This window comes from Lycorma delicatula, chromosome 7 (genome assembly GCF_047948215.1).
Source record: "Lycorma delicatula isolate Av1 chromosome 7, ASM4794821v1, whole genome shotgun sequence".
NCBI classification, from domain to species: Eukaryota; Metazoa; Arthropoda; class Insecta; order Hemiptera; family Fulgoridae; genus Lycorma; species Lycorma delicatula.
Genome location: NC_134461.1, coordinates 41,585,022 through 41,610,189, shown reverse-complemented (window position 1 = coordinate 41,610,189; position 25,168 = coordinate 41,585,022). Strand labels below are relative to the sequence as shown.

At 29.0% G+C, this 25,168-nt stretch overlaps 1 protein-coding gene across 1 annotated transcript in view; it reads left to right on the top strand.

Moving 5' to 3' along the window:
* Peritrophin-A (Peritrophin A) overlaps positions 1 to 23,665 on the top strand; it is a 46,375-nt gene extending 22,710 nt beyond the window's left edge. The window contains exons 3-5 of the mRNA XM_075370356.1: positions 12,571 to 12,765; positions 19,270 to 19,477; positions 23,415 to 23,665. Coding sequence (XP_075226471.1) covers positions 12,571 to 12,765; positions 19,270 to 19,477; positions 23,415 to 23,433 — 422 coding nt within the window. The 3' untranslated portion in view covers positions 23,434 to 23,665. The remainder of the gene's footprint in view (positions 1 to 12,570; positions 12,766 to 19,269; positions 19,478 to 23,414) is intronic.
* Positions 23,666 to 25,168: the final 1,503 nt, after the last annotated feature.

Below are 25,168 nucleotides of genomic sequence, written 5' to 3'. Positions count from 1 at the left end.
AATTATCACATTCAATCCACTAATTAGGGTATTCTTGTTCAGGAACAGATTCATTAACAGATAAAATAGCATCTGTTTATATTCTTGTGAATTATCTGTTTATATTCTTGTGAATTATCTGTTTATATTCATTAACAGATAAAATCTGATGTAGCATGATGCAATCTTGCTGGAAGATGGATGTTGGAAAAATTGATGCTGAATCAAGGTTGGAAAAATTTTAATTTTTTAACTGAGAAAAGCCAAAATTGTCCAATATATCAAGGTAAATTTTGCCAGTCATCATTAATTTATGAAAGAAAAAAGAGGCAAATTTCTTGTCACAGAACACCTCAAAATTAACTTTCAAAATACCTCTAACATGCTTAGCATCAAAATACAGGTTTCTGAGACCCAGATTCCTATATTTTGTTTATTTCCTTTCTTGATAAATGAAACAAATATTTAAAAGTAACCTCATCAGTAAAAACATTTTAAGTAAGATAATTGTCATTATCTTCCAAATGATCAAGCAGTATAATGGCAAAATTCTTTTGATTAATCATATCTTCTTGTATACCTGTAGTAATTAAGTTTGTAAGAATACATTTTTAAATATTTTCTCAACACATTACGAACAGTTGAACAAGATATGTTTAATTTATTTGCTACCTGAAGTATTGATTTGTGAAAATTGCAAATAAAATGTTGCACGCATTCAACATTTTTGTCAGATATAGTTTGGCTGTCCATAAACTTTCTACTGTTCACAATTACTGTAATATTAAACTTTTCATACCGTGCACGAATAACAGGCCATGAGAATGGTGATCAGTTATAATGTATTCTAAACGTACGTTAAACCATTGTATCTGATTTGTTCCTTCAAACCAATCAATATACTGTACCTTCTCTCAAGTAATCATGGTACTACAGGGTGGAACAAGCATGGTTACAAGGAACACCATGTTTCATTCCACATGACCAAGAACACCTGTGAGTTTTTAAATACTATTTTTAAATAAATTCCACTTGTAACATCTGTGACCTAAATTTAAATTGTAATTAATATTTAAAGTAGTAAAGATCTTTTACGGACACACTATATATGAAAATATATGATGAAATTTAAAAAAAATTATTACATCAAATTACACAAAAACAATACGCTGAATAAATCAAAATAAAAGCCGCATATAAAAAATAATAATCAAAAGTGAAAAATTGGATATATTGAAATGTTCAAAATAAGGATTTTGAACATAAATATAAGATAGGTATATAAAATAATAAAATTCCCACCAGAAAATGATAGAATACTGTTTAACTACAAAGCTGCACATGTCTGTTTAATCATTTACATTAGACTTTAGAAGATAAAGTCTCTTGTCATTATTAAAAACATTAAATTCATTAATTTAATAATTAGATAGTAATAATTAAGATCCAGATAATAATTAAGTTATAATTAGATTTAATTCATAATTAGACAATACAATGTTTTTCAGTATTTAAGATGATAAAATATTTATCATTTCAACATCATTCTTACTGTACACTAAAACAAAAGAATTGCAAATTCAGTTGATAAAATATTATTTGGCAATCTAATGCATTTCACTATAGTTAAAGTATAGGGGAAAAAGCATTAAAAATACAAAAAATAGAAAATAAGGATGAAAGCCTAACAGCATTAGTAAATAAAAAAACAATTTATGGAAGGAGTTAATAAATAAATGCATAATTAATAAATTAAATAATGCATCCAATTTATACTTTGGATGGTACAGTATATACAAGATATTTCCATTTTCTTTTACCTTGTTACTGATAATGAAGCTGACCATGATTGATCTGAGATAACAAATGGTTGAAACTACAAATTACATTAACATCTGCATATATAATTACAAAATTAACTTCAATGTAAAAAATAACGGCTAATATTCAGAACAACAAAATACATTTTAAAGATTTTTAATAGTTTTTGAGCTATTCATTTATGTAACTTCTTGAATTAAAATTTAACTTAGTTTTTTCTTTGTTTAATTCAATACTGTTAAAAATCTATAAACACTGATATTTCACAGTCAATGTGAAAAAATACAATAAACCATCAGGAAAAACAAAAATCCTTTGGTTGAAAATGTTCAGTTTATTAAAATATGATATATCTTCTTACAGTTCAAAATTTTGATTTGTAATTTTATGCAAAATTCTAATTAATGGTATAGTTTTTATCATAGTATACGTTATGATAAATTTCATCTGTACAGGTTCACACCTTTATCGGTACAGGTTCATAAACCTAGTTATAGAGATATGAACAACAGAATTTACAAAATCACATAGAGTAAGTAAATTTCAAAGAAGTGTAAAACAAGTTAGAGACTACAGAGTCACTAAATTCAAACAATATCCAAGCTTACAAGAAAGCTTACGATCTAACATTTTTTCCAAACTCACGGTATGATTCACAGGACAAATTGTGTTGGTGATGAACTGTATGAGTTTAATGTGATAAATTTCAAAATTTATCATAAGATTTAAAAATTTCTGGGGTCCTGGTAAGTTGGTAAGTTACACCTTAAAAACCTAAATGTTCCACAAACCACTAGAACAGCTTAAAACAGCATCCTAAAAAAATTTAGATTTCCAGAGCAAAATTTCCACATACCACAAAACACACATAATTTTTTTAATTAATTAAAAAATGCTAATATACTCACAGAAAAAGCAATCATACACACATCTAGACAGTGCTACATTCTTCTGATACTGATTATCAAATTACACCACAGCTTACAGTTATTGAAAAATATAAACATGAAATATAACTTCCTTCACCTCACCAAAATAAAAGTAGATAACAATCGCATTTTTACAATTCAGAGAACCTACCACCACAATTGATACTTATCTACAACACTTCTAATCACTCCATAGAGGACCGTACTCCACAGGGTATAATAAAATGGCCTCATGCTGTATTAAACGAACCACCGTGCAGAGGCGGTATGAGAATCAAAAAATGACAAACCAGGCTTAGGAGCCTCTATATTGCGTAACCTATAAATGGAAACCGCACAAAAATTCCAGCCGCAAAAGTGACAGTTTTCGCAATTAAATTTTGTTAAAACTATAAAAAGCTAGACACCCCAAACCGTCCCACGAAAATACCACAATTTCATTTAGTCACCATATGCGACTCCCTCCGGAGCATGGGGCACATTTCTCCCTCCAAATAACTAGAGCTCCGGTAGGCGCACTCCTGCTAGCCCATAGATGCCGGTACCGAAAGTATTTCAGCGGATGAACTGAAGGGAAATCACGCCGGGATTACTAGGCTCAAAAGCTTAGACTATCACGGTCAGAACCAGTAAATAAATTACACCATGGTCCATACGGATAGGAACGCAAATTACCAAATCCGTCCATAAATAAAACTTAAAATTTATAACCGCTACTAAATAACCGATGAAATTCGCCCGATAATAGAAAGATACAGCAGCAAGGGACATTGTCCAGGCTCTGCGGTCTGTAGGGAGAAATACTGAAACTCCCGCCAATCTTGCGTTCTGTTCCGTAATCACCCCATGCTGCACAAAATCATTCCATATTTTCTCCACTTCATTCACAATTATATACGCACACGTTAACTGACAATTATATTAAACAACTCAACGTAATAAAATATCTAGCTAGCTAAGCATTCATTTTTTATACACTTATTGACAACACATTACATAAAATACGCTGAAAAAATTAAAAACACATCCAGAATAAAAAAATAAATAACTCTAATATATATCAACCAACAATCTTACTAAACTGCCAAAATGTTGAAATAAAGTTACTATCATTTCAAAACCATGAATAAAATACAAAACATCATGCAGTAAACAAAATATACACTGAGAAATACAGCAACCCACCATTATCAAAAATTAACTGCAGTGACTGCACTAAATATTAAATCAGGCAGATTGGATTCACAATTACCCACAGATACAAGAAACACATAAATGTTCCTTGTATATAAATGTATGGAACATATATAAATGTACACATGTTGATATTACAATAACAAATCAATCTTTGCAAATCACCTCATAAAACAATATATACATGAAAATTTTACTGGAAGTGTAAAAATTAGCTATGATCTCAAATGCTTAAACAATATGAAATTTTAAAAGGCAGTAAATTTGAAAACAAAATAAAAATCATCATATTCAATGAACAAATGCAACGTAGATCAAATATATTTCTATAGCACTTACTCAGCTACAGTACTAAAATACTTTTGTAACTTCAAAATATATTCCATTATAACAAAGGATCCATACAATTAGATCTGAAAATCTCTTCTGGATATATAATTTCCAATTATTTGGAAATTAAGTTAATAAAAACGTTGTAATATTTAAATAGTAAATGTATAAAGTAACAACAAACTATAAACTGGAATAAATCAAATTTAAGAAACAACCAGTTTCTGCTGATCACTTTAAATTTTAACAATATTAGATGCAGCTTCATTTAGAGAAATAATTAAACATTTAAAGTACAACATTCAAAAAAGATGAACTACAAAAAATAATTATTAAAATGCATGATTTATGAAAAAGTATTGTTTGTGATAAGTTTACTCATAATAAATGTTTTTATCACTTGTTTTCAGATTCACAAAATATGAAGTTAATTAAAGTTTTAGTATGTAAATATCTGTAAATATTTATTTAAAAACAGAGAATCTAGTTTAATTTATTTTATTTTGTACTAGTTGTAAATTAAACCATGTAAATAGTTACATATATAAGATTTCAAAAGAAATATATTAATAAAATTATACAATTATGAATTTCTACGCGCCATCAAATCATCATAAAAATTTATGAACATAATAAAAGCATATATGTTTCTTAAAATATTTAATTATGCTCTTTGTATATACAGTTCATAGAAATTGCATGTTGCTGAAAATAAAAATGAATAAAGGATAAACAGAATAATGGAAGATTTAATAAGTGTTTTGTGAAAATTTGAATGCGAGTGCATGAGTATGAACATGTAAATTTTCAATGAATTCAGTTATATTAAATAATTTGTATATTCTTAACAAAATATTAAGAATTAGGATGTTCTTAATAATACTAACCTGCACAAAGGGAAATTCTCAATACATTATGCAAAATACTGTTTATTTTTATGGTTTTCTTACTTCAATTTCTTCATTTAATTCTTTTATGCCAAGCAATCATTAAATATGCTTTGTACAAAATAAAAGAATGAATTACAATTTTCTTTTATTGTAGATATGTCAAACACTTTTTAAAGAAAAATGTATATACAAACATATGTCACTGTAAATATTTTAAAATGTACATTCTAAAAATATTGTGTGAATATATAATAATGAATTTAAGTATGTATATAATATAAGGTATTTCTTCTAAAATAAGTAATGGCTAACATTCTTAAAGTAATAAAAAAGACTGTTTTTCTATTCATGCCATCTGTTATATTGAATTACTCCCGTATGTATATAAATATTATAAGCAATATACAATAAACTATATTTAAAGTATTTTTTTAAATAATTATGTACTATTTCTATCAAGAATGTGTTGGTTTACACATTATAAATAATTTATTCAAAGTTACAGACAATATGATCCTTGTTTCTTTTAGAATAAGAGCCTTGATTTTACATATCGGAAACAGAAAATAAGCAATGTTTTAAACTTCTTAGAATTTACTTACTTATTCATTTTCTTGCCAATATAAATCAGTTCATAAATACCCTTTGTGCATCATACTTGTATATTATTTGTTTTAAATTATTTTTATCTATACAAACTCATCCATTTGTATAGTTATAGATATTGTCAATATACAAACATTGAAAATAAAATTAAAATATGAACAATTACATCATACTGATATACAAAATTTCATCATTTCAGAATTCCATTAAACAGAAATAGTTAATGAATGAATCCGTCACAGTAATCATTATTATTATAAAATTCCCGCTAACAGTAAACACTATGAAAGACTTCATACAATTTTTCTACTTTTTATGTTCCATGCAAATTATTAAAGATTTTTTCTTGGATATTAAAAACTAGATTCAAAGACTAAGTCTATGACTATCCCAAAAATATATACCTGGAAATATAATTATGTAAATTGGATTTAATTCTTACGGATATTATTTAAAGCAACTAAGCTTAATTCCAAAACACAGAAAATGGTCACAGTAATACCTAAATAAAACAGTTTACACATACTTCTTAGTACCCTACTTGTAATTAATAAAATAAACTTCCTCTGCATCTGGAAAACTTCCCCTCAGCACTAGATGATTTGCAAAACAATTTACCATTACATAAAAAAGATCCAATAATATAATGTTAAGTCACAATTAAAGCATTTAATACTCAATTTTTTTTTCAATTATTTATAAAATATAAAACTGATTTCACTATATTTACTCTAAAAGGAAGAAATGTAGGTGTTCCAGCTTAAGTTTGAATCAACACAGAGGCTAAATAACTTAAGTTTCATCATATTTTTTATTGATTGATATAAAAGCTAAAGTTTAAAAATCATAAGAGAAGAATGTACCCATGGAAAAAGCTGGGCAATATTGCAAGTTATCAGATAGATTATATCATGGGTAAGAAAAGATTTAGAAATCAACTCATTGACTACAAAACATAACCAGGAGCAGACATTGATAGCGACCATAATTTAGTGGTAATGAAATGGAGATGGGGGTTTAAAAACCTGAAGAAAAGGTGCCAGATAAATCTGTGGAATTTAGAGAACCTTAAGGAAGAGGAGGTAAACAAAATTTTTGAGGAGGACATCGCAAGAAGCCTCAGTAAAAAAGATAATGTACAAAAAATATAGAAGGGTGGACAAATGTTAAAAAAGAAATTTTTAAATCAGCAGAAGTGAAGTTAAGCAGAACAAAGAGAACTGGCAGAAAACCTAGGAATCTGAGGATTATTGCAACTGATGGATGAGCGTAGAAAGTATAAGAATGCTAATGATCAAGAAGGTAAAAGGAACTATCAACAATTAAGAAATACTATAAACAGGAAGTGCAAATTAGCAAAAGGAGAGTGTTCAGAAGAGGAATGAAAAAAGATCATTAGTAAAACAGATGCTGTAAACAAGAGAGTTAAGGAGAATTTTGTGGTACATAAGTTAAATCTAATAATGTGTTAAATAAAGATGCTACACCGATTTATAATGCGAAAGAAAAAATTGATAGATGGGTGGAATATATTGAAAGTTATACGAGGAAATAAATTAGAAACTTATGTAATAAGGAAGAAGAGGAAGTCAAAGAGGATGAAAAGGGAATTACAATAATGAGATTTGAATTTAAGAGAGCATTAAAAGATCTGATTGAGAGAAAGGCTTGTGGGATAGACAGAATACCTGCAGAATTGCCACACAGTGCAGGTGAGAAAGCGATAGATTATACAATCTGGTGTGTAATATTTACGGAAAAAGGGAAAGTTCCGTCAGACTTCAAAAAGAGTGTTATTGTCATGATACCAAAGAAAGCAGGAGTAGATAAATGCGAAGAATACAGAACAATTAGCTTAACTAGTCATGAAGAAAAAATTTTAGCTAGAATTCCATACAGAATTGAGAGGAATGGAAGAAGTGTTCGAAGACCAATTTGGTTTCAGGAAAAGTGTAGGAACAAGGGAAGCAATTTTAGTGCCCAGATTAATAGTAGAAGGAAGATTAACGAAAAAACAAACCAACATACATGGCATTTATAGACTTAGAAAAGACATTTGACAACATAGAATGGAATAAATGTTCAGAATTTTTTAAAATTTAGGGTTCAAGTATAGAGATAGAAGAACAATTGCTAAAATTTACAGGACTAAACTGCAACAGTAATAATCAAAAAGAATAAGAAAGAAGCAGTAATAAAGTAGGAAGTCAGACAAGGATGTTCCCTATCCCTGTTACTTTTTAATCTTTAAACAGAATTAGCAGTTAATGATGTTAAAGAACAGTTTAGATCAAGAGTAACAGTGTAAGGTGAAAAGATAAAGATGCTACGGTTTGCTGACGATATAGTAATTCTAGGTGAGAGTAAAAAAGATTTAGAAGAAACAATGAATGGCATAGATGAAGTCCTATATAAGAAAAAAAACTATGAAAATGTTGTGTTATAAAGCTCTGCATGAAAACAAACAACAAAACAAAAGTAATGGAATGTAGTGGAAATAAAGTAGATGGACCACTAAATAAATTAATAGGACAAGAAAAGACTACGGAGCTAGAAGAATTTTGTTATTTGGGAAGTAGAATTACTAAAGATGGACGAAGCAGGAGTGATGTAAAATGCTGAATAGCAGAGGCGAAATGAGCTTTCAGTCAGAAATACAATTTGCTTACATCAAAAATTAATTTAAACATCAGGAAAAGATTTTTGAAAGTATAAGTTTGGAGCATAACTTTATACGAAAGTGAAACTTGGAGGATTGGAGTACCTGAGAAGAAAAGATTAGAAGCTTTTAAAATGTGGTGCTATAGGAGAATGTTAAAAAACAGATGGGTGGATAAAGTGATAAATGAAGAGGTGTTACATCAAACTGATGAAGAAAGAAGCATTTGGAAAATATAGCTAAAAGAAGAGACAGACTTATAAGCCAAATCTTAAGGCATCTTTTTTTTTTTTGCGACGAGTCAGAAAAATACCATTTACATACCCCCATGCGAGAGGGGGAGTGTCAGACTCGCAAGGGTTCAGCTAGTTGTTGTTAGGAGACTATGTGTGCCTGCACCCTCCTAAAACTCCTCTCTCATAATTGGCTGGGTACCCAGCCTTCTTGGGATTGCTTGAAGAAGCATTACATCAACACCCACTCACACATTCATGCACATTTACTACACTAAGTAATACACAAGAAGAAATATACTCATATACATCAGAAAAAAAAAGAGAAAGAAAGACTCTCGCACACAGTAAATAATGAGGAACACATGGAGAAATCAGAAGCTACATGCAAGATAGTATATCAGGTTTTCATCCATACTCTTCTCAGTCAAATTATAAAATTACAAGAAATAACCTGAATAAACAGTATATCACTTTATCACAAATATTATACTTAAGGATTACTACTAGAAAGGAAGGAGTGCATCCTTGCATACATTCAGTCACCAAAGGAATAAACAATGTTTAGAGTAATATTAATAATAAATCAATTGCAACAAAAATCAATGTATACTCTTATTACTAAAGGATACAAGTGATGGAACTAGTGTCCCTTGCAGGACACTAGTAGGTAAATGATAGCGAGAGGTAGGGAGACATAGCCTCAGGAGAAACATTGGGAAAGAAGTAAAAAATAAAAAACAATCTAATCATCATGCTCACACGCCCTGCATACAGATGTCCAACTGGAGTCTGGTTTCTATCCATACTCCAAGGTACTTTATTGCTCTTTTGGATGAATCTTCTTTCCCTCGAGAGTCATAGTTAGCATCATTCATCGCTTCGTGATGAAATGACGGCAGACTCCGTTTTATCTGGTGCCAGTGCCAGCCCCACTCTGGCCACCCAATCTTTTATCACAGTGTAGGAGTCACTGATTTTAGTGACCACCTCCCACTGAGTGCCAGCCGCTACCACAAGAACCAGATCATCCACATAATCCAATAGTCCCACATCTTGTGGAAGCATCAGGTGAAAAACAACATTGCAGGCCAGGTTCCAGAGCATCGGTCCTTGGACCAACGCTCCCGCCAGTTGTAAACTGCGCACTGTGATTCAATTTTTGGTGCAAAAGTATCTTCAGCTGCTGAAATTCATCAGTAGTTGTGCCTAATGTATGGACCTACAGTAATGAGTAAAGGAAAGGTTAGACAATGGTGTCGAAATTTAAAAAATGACCGCACAGATGTGCATGGCAGGCCCAGTATTCAGATCGACGAAATTGTTGAACAAGTGAACCAAAAACTGCGATGTGATCGGCAACTGAAGATTAGTGATCTGGCTGATGAATTTCCACTTGTTGGACACACCATTATCTACACGATTGCTACAGAAAAGCTCGGATATCACAAATTGTGTGCAATGTGGGTACTGAAAATGTTCACCGACCAACACAAAGAGCAAAGAATGTGCAGTGGACGAGCATTTCTGGACTGCTATCGACAGAATGGAGATGATTTGTTTTCCACATTGTTACTGTCGATGAGACATGGATATCCTACATCAACAGACAACTGAAAACAACAGTCAATGCAATGGCGCCATTCAAGTTCCCCAATACCGAAAAAGTTTAAACAACCTCTGTACTCGAGTTCAAAAATGTTGGCTACCATTTTTTGGGACAAAAGGGGCATCATTTTGGTTGATTTCATGGAACATGGATCAACAATTACAGCTGACGTGTACCGCGAAACGCTTATCAAAATTTGAGGTGCGATCCAAAATCAACAACGTGGGGAAACTGTCGTCCGGCGTAATTCTCCTTCACGACAATACGCGTCCTCTTACCGCTGCCTTAACCAAGAAGATTCAAGATTTTCGTTGGGAACGTTTTGACCACCCTCTATGACCAATGATCCCGACCTTGCACCTAGCGAATACTTCCTCTTCTTGCATTTGAAAAAGTGGTTTGGTGTACAACGGTTTGAAAACGATGAGAAACTCAAGACTGCCATTGTCAACTGGTTCAATTCCCAGGCGTCTACTTCTATGCAGAAGGGTTAAAGAAACTGGTGAGGCATTACGAAAGGTGTTTAGTACTGAATGGCAGTTATGTGGAAAAATGAAGAAAAAATGTAGCAAAAAACAACTGTATGTAAAAACCAAAAATATTGGACCAAATACTGCACAGTTGAAATATTCAAATAAGACTAATGACTTTTTTTTAGTATTCTAACCAAAAATCTGATTAAAATTTTAATGACACTTTCACCATTTACAGAATATTGCAAAAGCAATAAATGTTTCACAATTTTTTAAACTTAAAACATAAATATTGAACGTAATATTATTTTCTAATAAAACATACATAAAATTCGGCAAGTTGATCTGTAACTGTCAAAGTACATTCAGAAATTATTCTAATAAGTAGTTTAAAGAAGTATAAAAATCAGACTATGGGGAAAACTAATCTTGTAAATCATGTAAAGACCTCTATCTACATTTAATTATTTTAGTAATGATGGAAAGGAAGACAGATAAAGACCAATCAAGGTAAAAACTCTTAATGAGTATAGAAAGATACAAATGTTTGAAGCTGACAACTGAAGATATATTCCAGATTGATTAAGATACATAAATCCTCCATGCAGCTAAGAATTATGACTTATTTTGTGTAAAAAGTTCTTTCAATTACAACACCAATTATATAAAGTACAAATAACAAATATACTTAAATGTTTCTAATTAATTTGATCCTTTTCACTCCATGAGGAATGAATCATGTAAAGTTATGTTTATTGCTAACAGCAGCTTGATTATGTATTCTGGACATGATTTTACTGCTGTGTAATAATTAACAATATATCCCTGGTGATCCAGAAATTTAATTTATAACAAATTACAGGTATCCTTATTAGAAAAACAATGAGTGAAGTGCACTTCTTATTTTTGTTTGAATAATCCCTTAGAAGCTGCCTAAGAACACATACAATCGAAGCTGCACAAGATATCCAAAATATCATGTAAATTCCAAAATATCATTCATTCATTTTGACTTCCAAAATATCATGTAAATTAACTGATTCATGAAATCATGTGAATATAATTTTCATATGTAGCTCCTCATTAGAGGAGGGTCAGACTGTACAGCCAATAATTTAGTTGGATGGTTATAAAAAATTATGATAAATATCTTCCTTTGGGAAGCCTAGAAAGAAAAATATAAAGATCCTACAACAAACTTTAGACAAACCAAGTTTTGCTAAAAAATAAAGAATGCCATCAATTTGAAAAGAATTCTGAAATTCTGTATACTTAAATAATTATATTACTGTATTACACATACTTTTTAAGAATTAATAGAATAATAACATTAACCACTTCTTCTTTATTATTAATTCTATACTCTATAAAACTTGATCTGATTAAAGTTACCCTAAGGTTTTCCTTAATCAACTACATAAATGCTTAAACAGTTTCTTGTTTATCCCTAAGTGATTTATCTATTAATTCCAGACATGACCTATTATTTATATAGAACTAAGTACCAGTCAATGTTAAATACTTAATTATAACAGAAACTATTAAGGAAAAATCTAATATCAAAAATTTCATATAAATTAAATTCTCATTTCATACAAATGAACCTCTTTCAAAGAATTGTATGTAAAAATGAACATAATGGTAAATAGACATAATTTTAACCACCAAAATCCCTTCAATTTCTACTTTTTTCCTATCCTACAAAAAATACTATGTAAATAAAATGGATACATAACTTCTGTACAGTATGTACACAAATAATGTAAATAATGTTAAAATAAATAATGTAAATAATTGTTAATAATGTAAATAAATTCTGTATATAGTGTAAAAATGTTTTTTTTCAGTGGAACCAATCAATGCACCAGGATGTGAGTTTAAATATGGTATCTACCCAGACAGTGCAGGATGTAGCACCAACTACATCAAATGTGCTGATGCTATTCCATATCAAACTCCTTGTGAACCAGGTTTAGCGTATGATGCAAAAAGCCATAAGTGTAATTGGCCCGATGAACTTCTTGAAATATGCAATCCTGAGGGTAAATAAATTTGTAATTAATTACCTTATCTTATTATTTTATGAATTCATAATCTTTTGATAGTGGTACCAGAAAGCTCACCAGGATGCGAATTTAAATTTGGGATATATCCAGACAGCGATACATGCAGTACTAGCTACATCAAATGTCAACATGGTTATCCATTCCAGACACCATGTGAGCCAGGTTTGGCGTACGATGAGAAAAATCATAAATGCAATTGGCCAGATGAACTGCTTCATATGTGTAATCCTGAAGGCAAGTTACTAACAATACTAACATTTATTAACAATTAATTAATATACTCATAACTACTATAACGTAATATCAAAGAGGGAATTCAAATTTCACAAAAAATTAGAGCCAGTACAAATTTTGCTATCAAATATATATATTTTTGTTATCAAGCTATTCCCCAAGTAGACCGAATCATTTTCCTGATAATAATATTCATATATATTTCACCTCTCAAATCACTGGAAATTTACCTGGCTTGAGCTGTTAAATGTTTTAAAAAGTAATTAAAATTAAGTAATGCAGTAATTAATAATTAATGAGGAAACTACTACTATTACTACTACTACTACCACTACTGCCCTGATTTTGATTATTAATAGTATTCCTTCATAACAGAATAATCTGATATATTTGTATAAGTTTTGTACAAATTGCACATAATTATAAAATTATGTTCAATTTATAAAAAAAATCCAAAAATAAGAGAAAGCGTATACAATACCAAGAAATCGACAAAAGTATTGACATTTACTAAATTACTGAATGTTGTATTAGAAAGTTTTCATTTATAAAAATTCTTAAATATTTTATCCCTGTCAAGTTGAATAATCATCATTCACAAAATCTATTAATTTCTCAGATAATTTTTCTAAAAATTATTTATAATAAAAATTTATTGCAACACAATTTTTGTTTTAACCTCCAAGACCACCGTTAGGTATTGCTTCTGAGGATGAGATGAATGATTTGTAGCATGTGTGAAAATGCCATGCATGACTAGGATTCGAACATGAAAAGCCGAGACACTACCACTCGCGCCACGGAGGCATTGCAACATAATTAAATTGTTTAAAATATACCTGTAATCCTATAAAATAAACTTTGAAATTAAACTATTAAATGTCTATAGTTTAAATACACTTACAAAAATCTATCAAAATTAATTTCAATGTACACAAATCAATTGTAATTTTAAAATTAAAAAGATTATGGAGTTTAGGCTGACCGACTGCAGTCAATTTCAAAATTAAAATATAGCATAAATAAAGTAAACTTATTTTATTATTATAATATTATAGAAATTATGATCCTGCATCACAATGTATTATGCAATATCATCAAATTTATGTAACATGAGGGTAACAATACCCACATTAATACAAACGTATTAACAATAAGACTACATACAGAGATAATGCAGAAAATGTTTAATTTGTAAATTTTATTGATAAATTAAAGAAAGAGCATAAGTAGTTAAGTAGTCATCCATTACAACCGTCTTAACTAAAATTAAGAAATAAATCATTCTAATTATCCAACGATGCCTCTGTCTCGCGTTAATAGCATTTATAGTAATAACAAATATACCTAAATTCTGTAAACAAAGAATAATAATTAACACAGTAAATCTTGTTACAGAATGCAAACACTAAAATCTGAGATCTAAGTGCAGGTAATACTATTCAAGAAAACAACGTTCTCATAAAAACAACTTAAAAGTTTTAAAAACTTGTTTTTAATAAATTACCTACAGAAAAAATGAATCGCCTACAGAAATAACCCTAGTCGTAACAAAATCGACGTTTCTAGAACGTTTATAAACCTTCAACAAATTATCCAGAAATCAAAAATACTTCACAATTCAACACAGGAAAGATAACTATGATTAAAACTTACCTTTTGAACTCAACAAATTGAAATAATTACTCGTTTTTCATATATTCAGTTGGTCATTAACACAAACTTGACACATCCAACCTTATACGTTTGAATCTCAACGACTCAACCTCAAATGCGGGCTTCGTTTTAACTAATTAAATTGGCGGTCTTCAACGTTATGAGTATCTCACGTATGGTAACCTAAAAGTATCTTTACTTATGCCATGTTATCGGTAGTAATATCAACGAAAACTATTCGTTAGTAATACTTCTGTACTTATCCTTAAGTTTTAATATCGGTTAAAATTTAAATTAAGGTCTTGCTAACTTTAATCTATCGGAAAAAATGTATAACTTTTATATAAAAATTAATTTTAATGACACCGATTAACAAAGTTCATTAGTCATAAATTTATTAAGACTAATAATTAGATTAAATAAACTAATTACTCACTTGTAAATATTAGTTATAGTTAATATTAATTCGATCCAACAGTCTGGGAGTTATTTTTTAAAAATCACATCGCATTTTAAAAAGTTAAACGTATATAGCAATACAATTTTAAATGCATCAACAAAGAAACAACAAATAACAGTAAAAAATAAAGCAGCAGTACTAAAGAAGAAATATATAGCTATATCATTAATGATTTTTAAAATCCACTCAAGACAATTTCCATAATAACAATATTACAAGATAATATCTTGATGAAAAGTATCATTACAAAATACTCTACCTCTCTTTGTAAAAAAAAAACATGACTAATTAATGAATGGTGTTCTGAACGCTAAGAAGCTTGCTCCGGTAAGCACAGACGACAACTACAGTTAATCGTAGGCTGAAATTTAATTGCCATCAAAACGTTACTTTCTGTCCTCTGTCGTACTTAGATCAGTATCCAAACAATAACGAATTTATACAGTAGTCAGTGATCGTAGATTTAATTATCGTTATAATAAACAAGCTTTGAACTGAACACTGCCGTGGCTTTTTTCCAACTTTACCATTCAGTTTACACACACTAAGTTTACTTTTTTGTCACTTCTTGAGACTGGTCCTGGTTTAATTACATGTACATCCCGCTCACTGATAAGCGATAAGAGAGTCTGTTGTAAGAAATCGTTATGATACAATTTACGTGAACTTGAATCTTACGCGTCATTATCTGAAAATTACACAATGATATACCAATCTATCTAATTACACAATCTATCAAGCTCAGGTTGTTCTACGAGCCAATGACTTATTTTTAACAATGTAGGTTGCCAAAATTATCGAAATTAAATGTAAGCATTACATTATACATGACTGAAATAATACACTTTTTTAAAAATAACATTAATTTTAATTCGGTTTCGTACTATAATTAGAACAGAGTTTAATTTTATATCTTTATAAATCTTACTTTTCTTATGATTTTTATTTCTAAATTAAATGAAAATGGTAACAACTAGTAAGATTTTATTATAAACAGTTTATTGCCACTGTAAAACATGAACAGTTGGTAGAAAATTTTTGGTACTAGTAATTCTTGGTAATTAAAAACTATGTATTTATTTTTTTTTTAATGAATATGCGCACTCATGTAAAATATGATTTTCATTTCATACATTTGGATGAACTTCATACACATTAATATACAATTTGGATAAACACCAGTTACGTGACACTTAACTGTCATAAATAATTTTATACATTATATTAGTTGAAATCATCAAATTATATTTGGCCTAAATATTTATACCTTTTCTTAAATTTATATCTGTTAACAAACCAAAATTGTATTTTTAGGCCCTCCGGAAATCACATAATACAATATAAAAATGCAAGACTGATAGGTATTCTTCAAAAATTTACACATGGATTATAATCAAGTTGGTTAACTTAAAGAATTTTTTTTTACCATAAACAACAATTTGCTTAATCCTGCATTCTGTTTAAAATCATTTAATGCTTGAGTATATATTTCGTTGAAAATCGACAATTTTATTATCTCACTAATGGCACTATAAGCAAAACATGAAGAGTAACTAAACATCAAATAGAGTATGTGTAACACATGTTATACATATACCACTCAGTAGTAACACGTGTTTCTAGTAAGTGGTATTATAAAAACTTAGCTTAATTATAAGTATATAAAATTTGTAATTGAAACATAATGTAAAATTATTGGAAGATGAAACTGACTTGAGCATAATTTAATATGAAGTCTGTCATGTACTGCAATTGATCCAAAGCCTTACTAGCTGGTGGACGGTAATAAATTATAGCAGTACATGTAACAGCAAATTAACAAACCTTCACAATTTGTCCATAGTTACTACATACAAGCATAGTGCATTCACAATAGTTTTAGCAACACTTCATAAAAAGTTTTACCTTATGATATGCACAAAATTGATGCTAAATCTCCATCAGATTTCAACATCTTTTTATTATTTAAGAATAATTGTCTTAATTTTTTTTCTTATTTTCTGTAGTTATCCATCAATTATACCAATGTTGTATGAATTACACAACTGAATTCAATAATCTATTCATGATTCCTAATATCTGGATTGGTTTTGAATAAAATTTTAAAAACAGGATTTCTCTAATAACGCTTTATCTTAGGCCTAAAGCCTACTGATAGTTAATGAAAATATTTGTATAATAATTTTTTTTTTGTTTCAAAAGAAAGTACTTACATATTTTTTAATAGTACAAAAAAGTACCAGCATTCTGAACTATAAATTAAAAGACAAGAAACTAGCGGTATGTCATAATAAACAAGTAATCACAATTTAACTTTAAAAGAATACAAAGGATCCATAATAAGGTAGGTAAATCTCAGTATAATGTTTCAGTTTGAATCATGGAAAATACTACCACATTACATCAATTTGAACTAATTTTATTAATGTACAATGATAACATCATTTTATTCATATCATCTATCTACTTCAACAAATTACATCTGCATGTACAAGGTTATAGAAGTAAAAAATTCTACCCGATTAGATTTTCATTCACAACCTTGTTTTTAACAATTTATTCAAACAAATATATCATAGATAAATATTATTAACAGTTTCTTTTCATAATAACCCATTCTAACTGTAATAAAATAATTTATGACTAATTATTAAAATATTAGCAGTAATAGTAATAATAATTATAGAAATAATTAGAAAAATAACACTATATAACAAAATAACATTTCTAACAATATTAATCAGAATTTGACAAATTATTGAAGAAGGTAAGAATTATATCAATTAAATTCAATACTAATAAAGTATTATAAGTTTACTACTAACTTTATAGTAATTAAGATTTTCAGGAAACTAATGAAGAATTTCAGGTGCAAATATTAATGTAAACTTGCATTTTGAAATCAAATTAATAAAATACCATGTTAAAAATGCTGTAAAGTTTAATCAGTAAAAACAAATATAAACAAAATATAAGTTCTCAGATTTGTTTTGCATTGATGAAGTAAAAATGAAATTAAGTACAGGATCTACAAAGAACATAATTACTGAAATAACAATAGTTATTAAGTGTCTCATGAATGACAAAGCTGATTGCACTGTAACAGAACTCTTCAGTACATTATAAAATTATATTTAAATGAGACTTATACCCCAATCAATGTGAAAAGTAAGGTCGTGGAATTGAATTAAAGTATAACTAGAATATTTGTTTGAAAGATTTCATTGTTTTCTTAAGCTTTTTCAGGTAATAAAATATTTTCTTTGGTTTTTTATTATGGATTCCATTTTATTTGATATACACATTATTTTATCAACTTCTGTTTCAAAAAAACCAAGTGATAACATGCAAAATTATCTCTTACTGTTCTACCAATTCATTTAAATTACCTGAAAAATTAGTTATTTTGCATTGACAACTGTTTGCTCATGCAAAGAAAACTATTGGAAATCATTTGCTTGGTATTTTCACCAATTCATAATAATTGTATAGTATACTAATTAAGAATATGCAGCCACAAAGTGGCACATAACCTAAAATTATAGGGTAGTTCATTCAGACTCTTACCAGTCAAGACACACAATTGGTTTTACTAATTATCCAAAAGGTTTAAAGAAGACATTTAAGTATAAATTTTAGATTGTGTTGAAGACAACAGGTTCAATTCAGAGAATGCATTGAAAAAAAGTATAACATTCCCTTTTCTTCAAGAATAAATTATGTCCTGGACATAAGTATCACAAAAATAACAGATTATCCAACAGGTTTTCACTTTATGCTGAAAATACATTTATTTTATTTGTAATACGAAATAGCTACAAGATTGAAATTCAAAAAATTTTCACATAATTAAAATTAACAATTCTAATAGTAGAACAACAGACAAAACCTCATACCTTGCAGAAAGAATTTCCGTTTAAAAATAAATGTTATTTAAATAATGCAAAAGTATTTATGTTTAGATGTACAAGTTATTACTTTAGAAGCAATATCATTTTAATCAAAAAAATTTTTCTTATTTAATTAAATATTAGAAAATCAGTTTTTTCTTATTGCTTTTATACCAACTTCAAATCCAATTAATAATATTTTCTTTTTTTATTAATTTATTTTTTTATTTTTTTATTTAGCTGTTGTTGGCTTTAAATGCCCAGAGAAGTTAGATCCACATTCACCTCAAGCAAAATTCTGGCCATACCCACGTTTCCCAGTACCTAATGACTGCGAACGTTTGATTACTTGTGTTAAAGGATTACCACGTCTCATCACATGTGGTGACAACAAGGTCTTTGATGAAAACACTTTAACTTGTGAAGAACCTGAGCACGTACCTCGATGGTAAGTGAACTTATATTTTTTAAAGTTCATTATAATATTAATAACAACAAACAGTATTATGATGGATTTATTTTAAATGATGAATTAAAAACTTGAAAATTAAATAAAAATAAACCTTAACTTATCAAAAGATTATTATTGTATGTTACATGCCATAACATTTATTTCTCATTAAAAAAAAATAAAATTGTAATTGGTGATACCCAGTCTGTTATCATAAGAAAAATCAGTAGAATGAGATACAAAAAAAAAGTTAGGAAAGAACTTACTTAAAGAAAACATTTTTGGGTTTAAACAATTTCTTATACACTTATCTTGTTTTATTAATGCCTTGCTGCATAAAAGTATTTGGGTTGCCAGCTTAGCTACAATTGCATCTCCCATTCAACATCTTCAAGATCCACGAAAGATGTTCTGTAAAACTGTTCCAGTGAGTTTTTAACAGATCAAACAGATGAAGTTCTGAACTGTAAGAAGAATATAGATGAAGTTGCTTCCAATTCTCTCCTTGGTCATGCCATAACGGTCTCGTATTGTCATAATGGAACAATATTTCTCTAGTCACATATTTCTTTGGACTGCACCTCAAAGCATCAAAACAACTTCACAGTAAGATGTACAATTTATATTATGACTTCTGGAAGTGGGCATTCATTGAGAAGACCAAACCATTGAAACCATACCTGTACTTGATGAGGACATAAGCTTAAATTTCTTGTATCTGTGAATTTCTTGTAGTGAGGACATAAGGATGTTTTCATTAAAATGTAGATTGACAGTAACATGCTTTGTAATTTGTTCCCAGCAACATTCCTGTTGAGCTAGCTTTCTTCTCTTTCTTCAGTATGTTGAGAAAGGTGTTCAAGCACAGATCCAATGATTATGTTTGTGAAGAGATTTTTTTTATTGATATTTTTTTTGAGAGATATTTTTTATTTTGTAAAGATATTTTTTGGAAGGACAGTATATAATCAAATTAACAGCCAGTATGTACTTTGAAATGATATGATTAAATCTATGATATGAAAAAACTTTCTTTCTTATAAGACCTTGCCTATATATTGCACATTCATACTCATGATTTAATACTATTAATCGACAAAATTAATCGGGAGGTTCTGCTACATCAACTTATAGTGGATTCCTCATCCCACCAAACTTCTTTTTATTTGGTAACTTAAAAAGTATTATGTAAGGTAAGTTTCACAGCAATAAGAATGTAAAAACTGCCTGATTTCAATACAAAGAATTCACATGCTGCTGGCACAAAAACTGATAGAGCAGTGGGAAAAGTGTATTATTAACTAAATTAAAATAACAGTTATTTCATTATTCATTGAATGATATTTCTAACTTTATCTCTTCTAAATTATTATCTTTGCAGTTACTTATGTTAATAAAGTAGCTTAAAGAAGTTGCTTAATGTATATTGATGCAACTACTTTAGCTACAAAAAATAAGAATATTTTTCAAAGTCTAATCTTATGGAATAATTATTTTATCACTCAATATCTTCTAAAATAAACAGCTATTTCAAATAAAACTAAAAGGTAAAACTAAACTTAAAAGTAATGGGAATATCAGTCAAGATTTGGACTCTGTATGGTGTAGATATGTCTACCTTAGGACTGATTTGCATTGAGCTCAGATATATTTTTCCTGTTTTGCTTTAACTTTATGATATGTAAGTTAAAAATTTTAAAAGTAAATTTGGTATTTCAAATCCGTGTTTTATTTTATTACTATTTATATTTAAATAAAAAGGCTTTTTCAGTTGTTTGGTATTTTTTGTTTATGCAGTTTTGTGTTTCAGTGTTTAACGTTTCATTGTTTTCTATACCAGATCTTAATAAAATAATATTTAATTTTTAAATACATAATAAAATTTGAAGGTTACAACAAGCCACCAACAACCTTAATGTGGTAAGACTGATGAAGATCAGTGGTCTCTCTGTCTATTAACAACATTAACTCTAAAAATGCAATAAATAATAATAATACACATACCATTGGCAGTCAAATGGATTTTAATTTTTTTAAATATCAAACGCTGATTCTCCTCCCTAAAAAACTTTAATAGATTCTTTAACTTTAAAGACTTTAAAAACATTTTTAATTTTCTGCCAGGTCAGTAAAGCAATCAGTTTAGTTCCATACTTTTTATTGATTAAAAACTGGGTAACTATGATATCAGAGAAACTACATAATTACAGTTTGTTAGTCATAAAATTTAAATAGGCAGTTAAATTTAATCTTTTGAAAAAATATTAATATAGGTCCTTCCTTTAAGATTGAGAAAGTCGAGTGCTGTAGAAAGTAACCTTGGTCCTTTGCTTTTCTTACTGTGTATTACTGATATCTCTAAAAATCTTAAACCATTGATTGTTACACTCTTCGCATTGATGCAACTGTATCTATGACTAAAGGTAATTATTTAAAAGGACTTGAAAATTTTACATTAGCGTTAAAAAATTATTCACTGGATGGAATGTAATCATCTAACCTTAAATCTAAAAAAAACTGTGGAGGTAATATTGTTAACCACATGGATAGAGATCCCATTAATGATGAAAATAGTATTTCTGGTGCCTAAAACAAAATTTGGGGATGCTTAATTAATGACAGATTCTTTTCAAAAGATTCAAACTGATTTTATAAAATCAATTAATTGATGTTTGATGAAATAAAACCATATTGTTTTGCTTTGAAGGATCTTAATACTTATTATTAAATATCTAATACTTACAAATAATACCAGGTGATTCAAAAAGGACTTCACAACTTTAGATATATAAAAATTTATTTTTATAACTTACAGATTCGGTTGAAGTCTCATTTCACAGCAAAACATATCAACTTTTGACTCATATAGTTTAGTACCAAATTTGACCACCAGTGTTGTTAAAACTGGATACATTTACTGGTGTGAAACATGCTCTCTGTGCTTTGGTTTCATGATTTGCAGTCACCAGTTGCAATTCAAAGTAATTTCCATAGAATATGATAGGAAACCTCCTATTTGGTATACAATTTACTCTTGACACCAAACCTTCATTGAGACAGGTTGTTCTGTTAAAACATACAAAATCACCAGGACACCATGCATCCCTGAAGATGCTGTGGAGAGAAAGCTTTGCATGTAGTTTGAAGAAATCAACTCTACTTGCATCATGTGAGATTGGCATTCTAACAAGGTACTGTTTGGTATGTATTACATATTGATTGCACTTTAAGCCATACAAACTAACCATGGTTCAACAGATTACAGATGACAATAAAGTTACTCAGCTGCAGTTTTGTGTGGAAATTATGTATAGAATTGCAGAAAGTAGCTTTTAGACAATGTAATTTTTAGCGATGAGTCAACGTTTCACATCAGTGGCAAGGTGAACAACCATAACTGCCAAATATGTGATACTGAAAACACTCGTGAAACTTTGCAGCACATTCGTGATAGCCCAAGGTAAATATTTTTTGTGCCCTAAGCAAATAAAGACAGGCGGCAACTGTAAATGGTATCATTGGGTTTATGGACCATCTTTGCCTGATCTTGTTTAGCTCTTCGAATTAATACCTCAGCTACAAACGTAACGACTGACTACTGGCTACAATGTGGAATAAAATCAACTTCGGGATGTATGTCGCATTACAAATGAAAGCCATATCGAACTAAACTGAATATTGGGCAACTTGATGTGTTTATCTATGAAATGAGAACTCAATCAAATCTGTAAGTTACATGAACAATTCAATCTCTATTTTTAATATGAATTATGCAATGTATCAGAGTAATGTAATATGAATTATGCACAGATCAGAGTAAAAGATTTGTTTATTTAATGTAAAAAATATCTGACTATAATAATATTTATCTTGTTGATTAGCATATCTGTAAGCATGTATAATTCAAAATTTAATTAATTTTTTTTTCTTTCAGCGCTCACTTTAAGAAGTAAGAATCTTAAAAATTTAATTGTAAGAAGAAAAAAGAAATTATCTTCATCAAAATTTTGAACGCTCAATAAAATTCACATACCTTGTTAATATTATATAATTTACCTGTAATATTTTGTAATAAAATTAATGTAAATTAAATCATTAAATTAATCAGTTAAACTAATTAACTGACAAAAATAATTTATGTATTTTGTACATTTCTGAAAATATAAATATTTTTAATAAATTAAATCTTACAAATTATTATTACTTCCAAACCTACATACAAAATAAAAATCCTAAGTCGACAGATAAATTGAGTCCATTAGGTCTAAACTAAACAGATCACAAGATGGCAGTGACCACGAATCAATAATTGTTAATTGGCACCAGGATAACAGTAATGTGTAAAAATATTATTTTTTTAATTATGTACTAGAGAAATTTTTTTATAATTTTCCAAATTCACATCATAATGCTTTCAGTTGTTTTTCTACTGTCTTAAGTGACAAATCAAATAAAATGTAAAATGTTTTTAAGATTCATGTCATTATTATGTTTTTAAAAAAGACAAAACAATGATGTAAGGTTTTAAAAAAATGTTTATCGCATAGAAAAATAATTAGTTTTACATAATTTTATTGCTGACAATTTTGAACCAGAATATCACAAACCACATTATTTTAGTTATACTGATAAAAAAAAACCGAAATGAAATATTATAATTTGTACTAAATCTAAGAATATAGAAATATGTTAACTGCTACTTCATAAATATTTATATCCATACCTCCCAAAGTGATCTGTGATTATTATAAACTCAATATGAAATTAGATCACTTGTATATCAAAACCACATCTACTAATGATATAATAAACAGAGCATTATGGATAAAAAAATTAAATTAAAGGAAACAGAAATGACAAATAATTAGTTCTCACAAATTTTTTTTCAACAATAAAGTATATATTTTTTAAACTTTTTAGACTAAATTATCATTTTAGTTAAAATTTATATTTTTTTGGGAAATCGTCATAAAATAAAACCATAAGTATGTCAACTGTTTAATATATATATATATATATATATATATATATATCAGAAAAATCAAGCATGAAGTATTTACTTATCGGAGCTGATAAATCAAATACTGATTTTATTCGATGAATATCAGTTACAATGATAATATACAGGTGATTCAAAGAAAAGGGAAATTTTGAAAGTTGTGTTGGTAGCCGTGGGCGATTGGTACCACTTGATAAGTGGCGCCAGCCTCTGTAACCTAACCTGCCATTTAGTTGTCATGGATCCTTGGAGTGGTGCGCAACGTGCATTTGCTATCAAAGCGTTTTACAAAAACAATGACAGTGTGGAGGGAACGCGTAGAGAATTTCGCCGTCATTTTAATCTGGGACGGCACGACCGTGTTCCATCAGCACATGCAATTAAAACATGGATATCTAATTTTGAGGAAACTGTGGTTCGGCAATGAAAAAGAAACCTCCAGGCTGTGAGCGAACCGTCCGTACACCACAGAATGTTCAAGCTTTACAAGATGCTGTCACACGAAGTCCACATCGGTCAATCCGTCGTCTCTCAGCATCTTTACAATTGCATAGTTCAATTCTGTAATGTAATGCTTCAGAAGACAAATGATAACGAAGAGTTTGTTCAAAACTGTGGATGTCAGACGAAGCGCATTTCCACCTCAGTGGATTTGTTAACATGCAAAATTTCAGATACTGGACACAAGA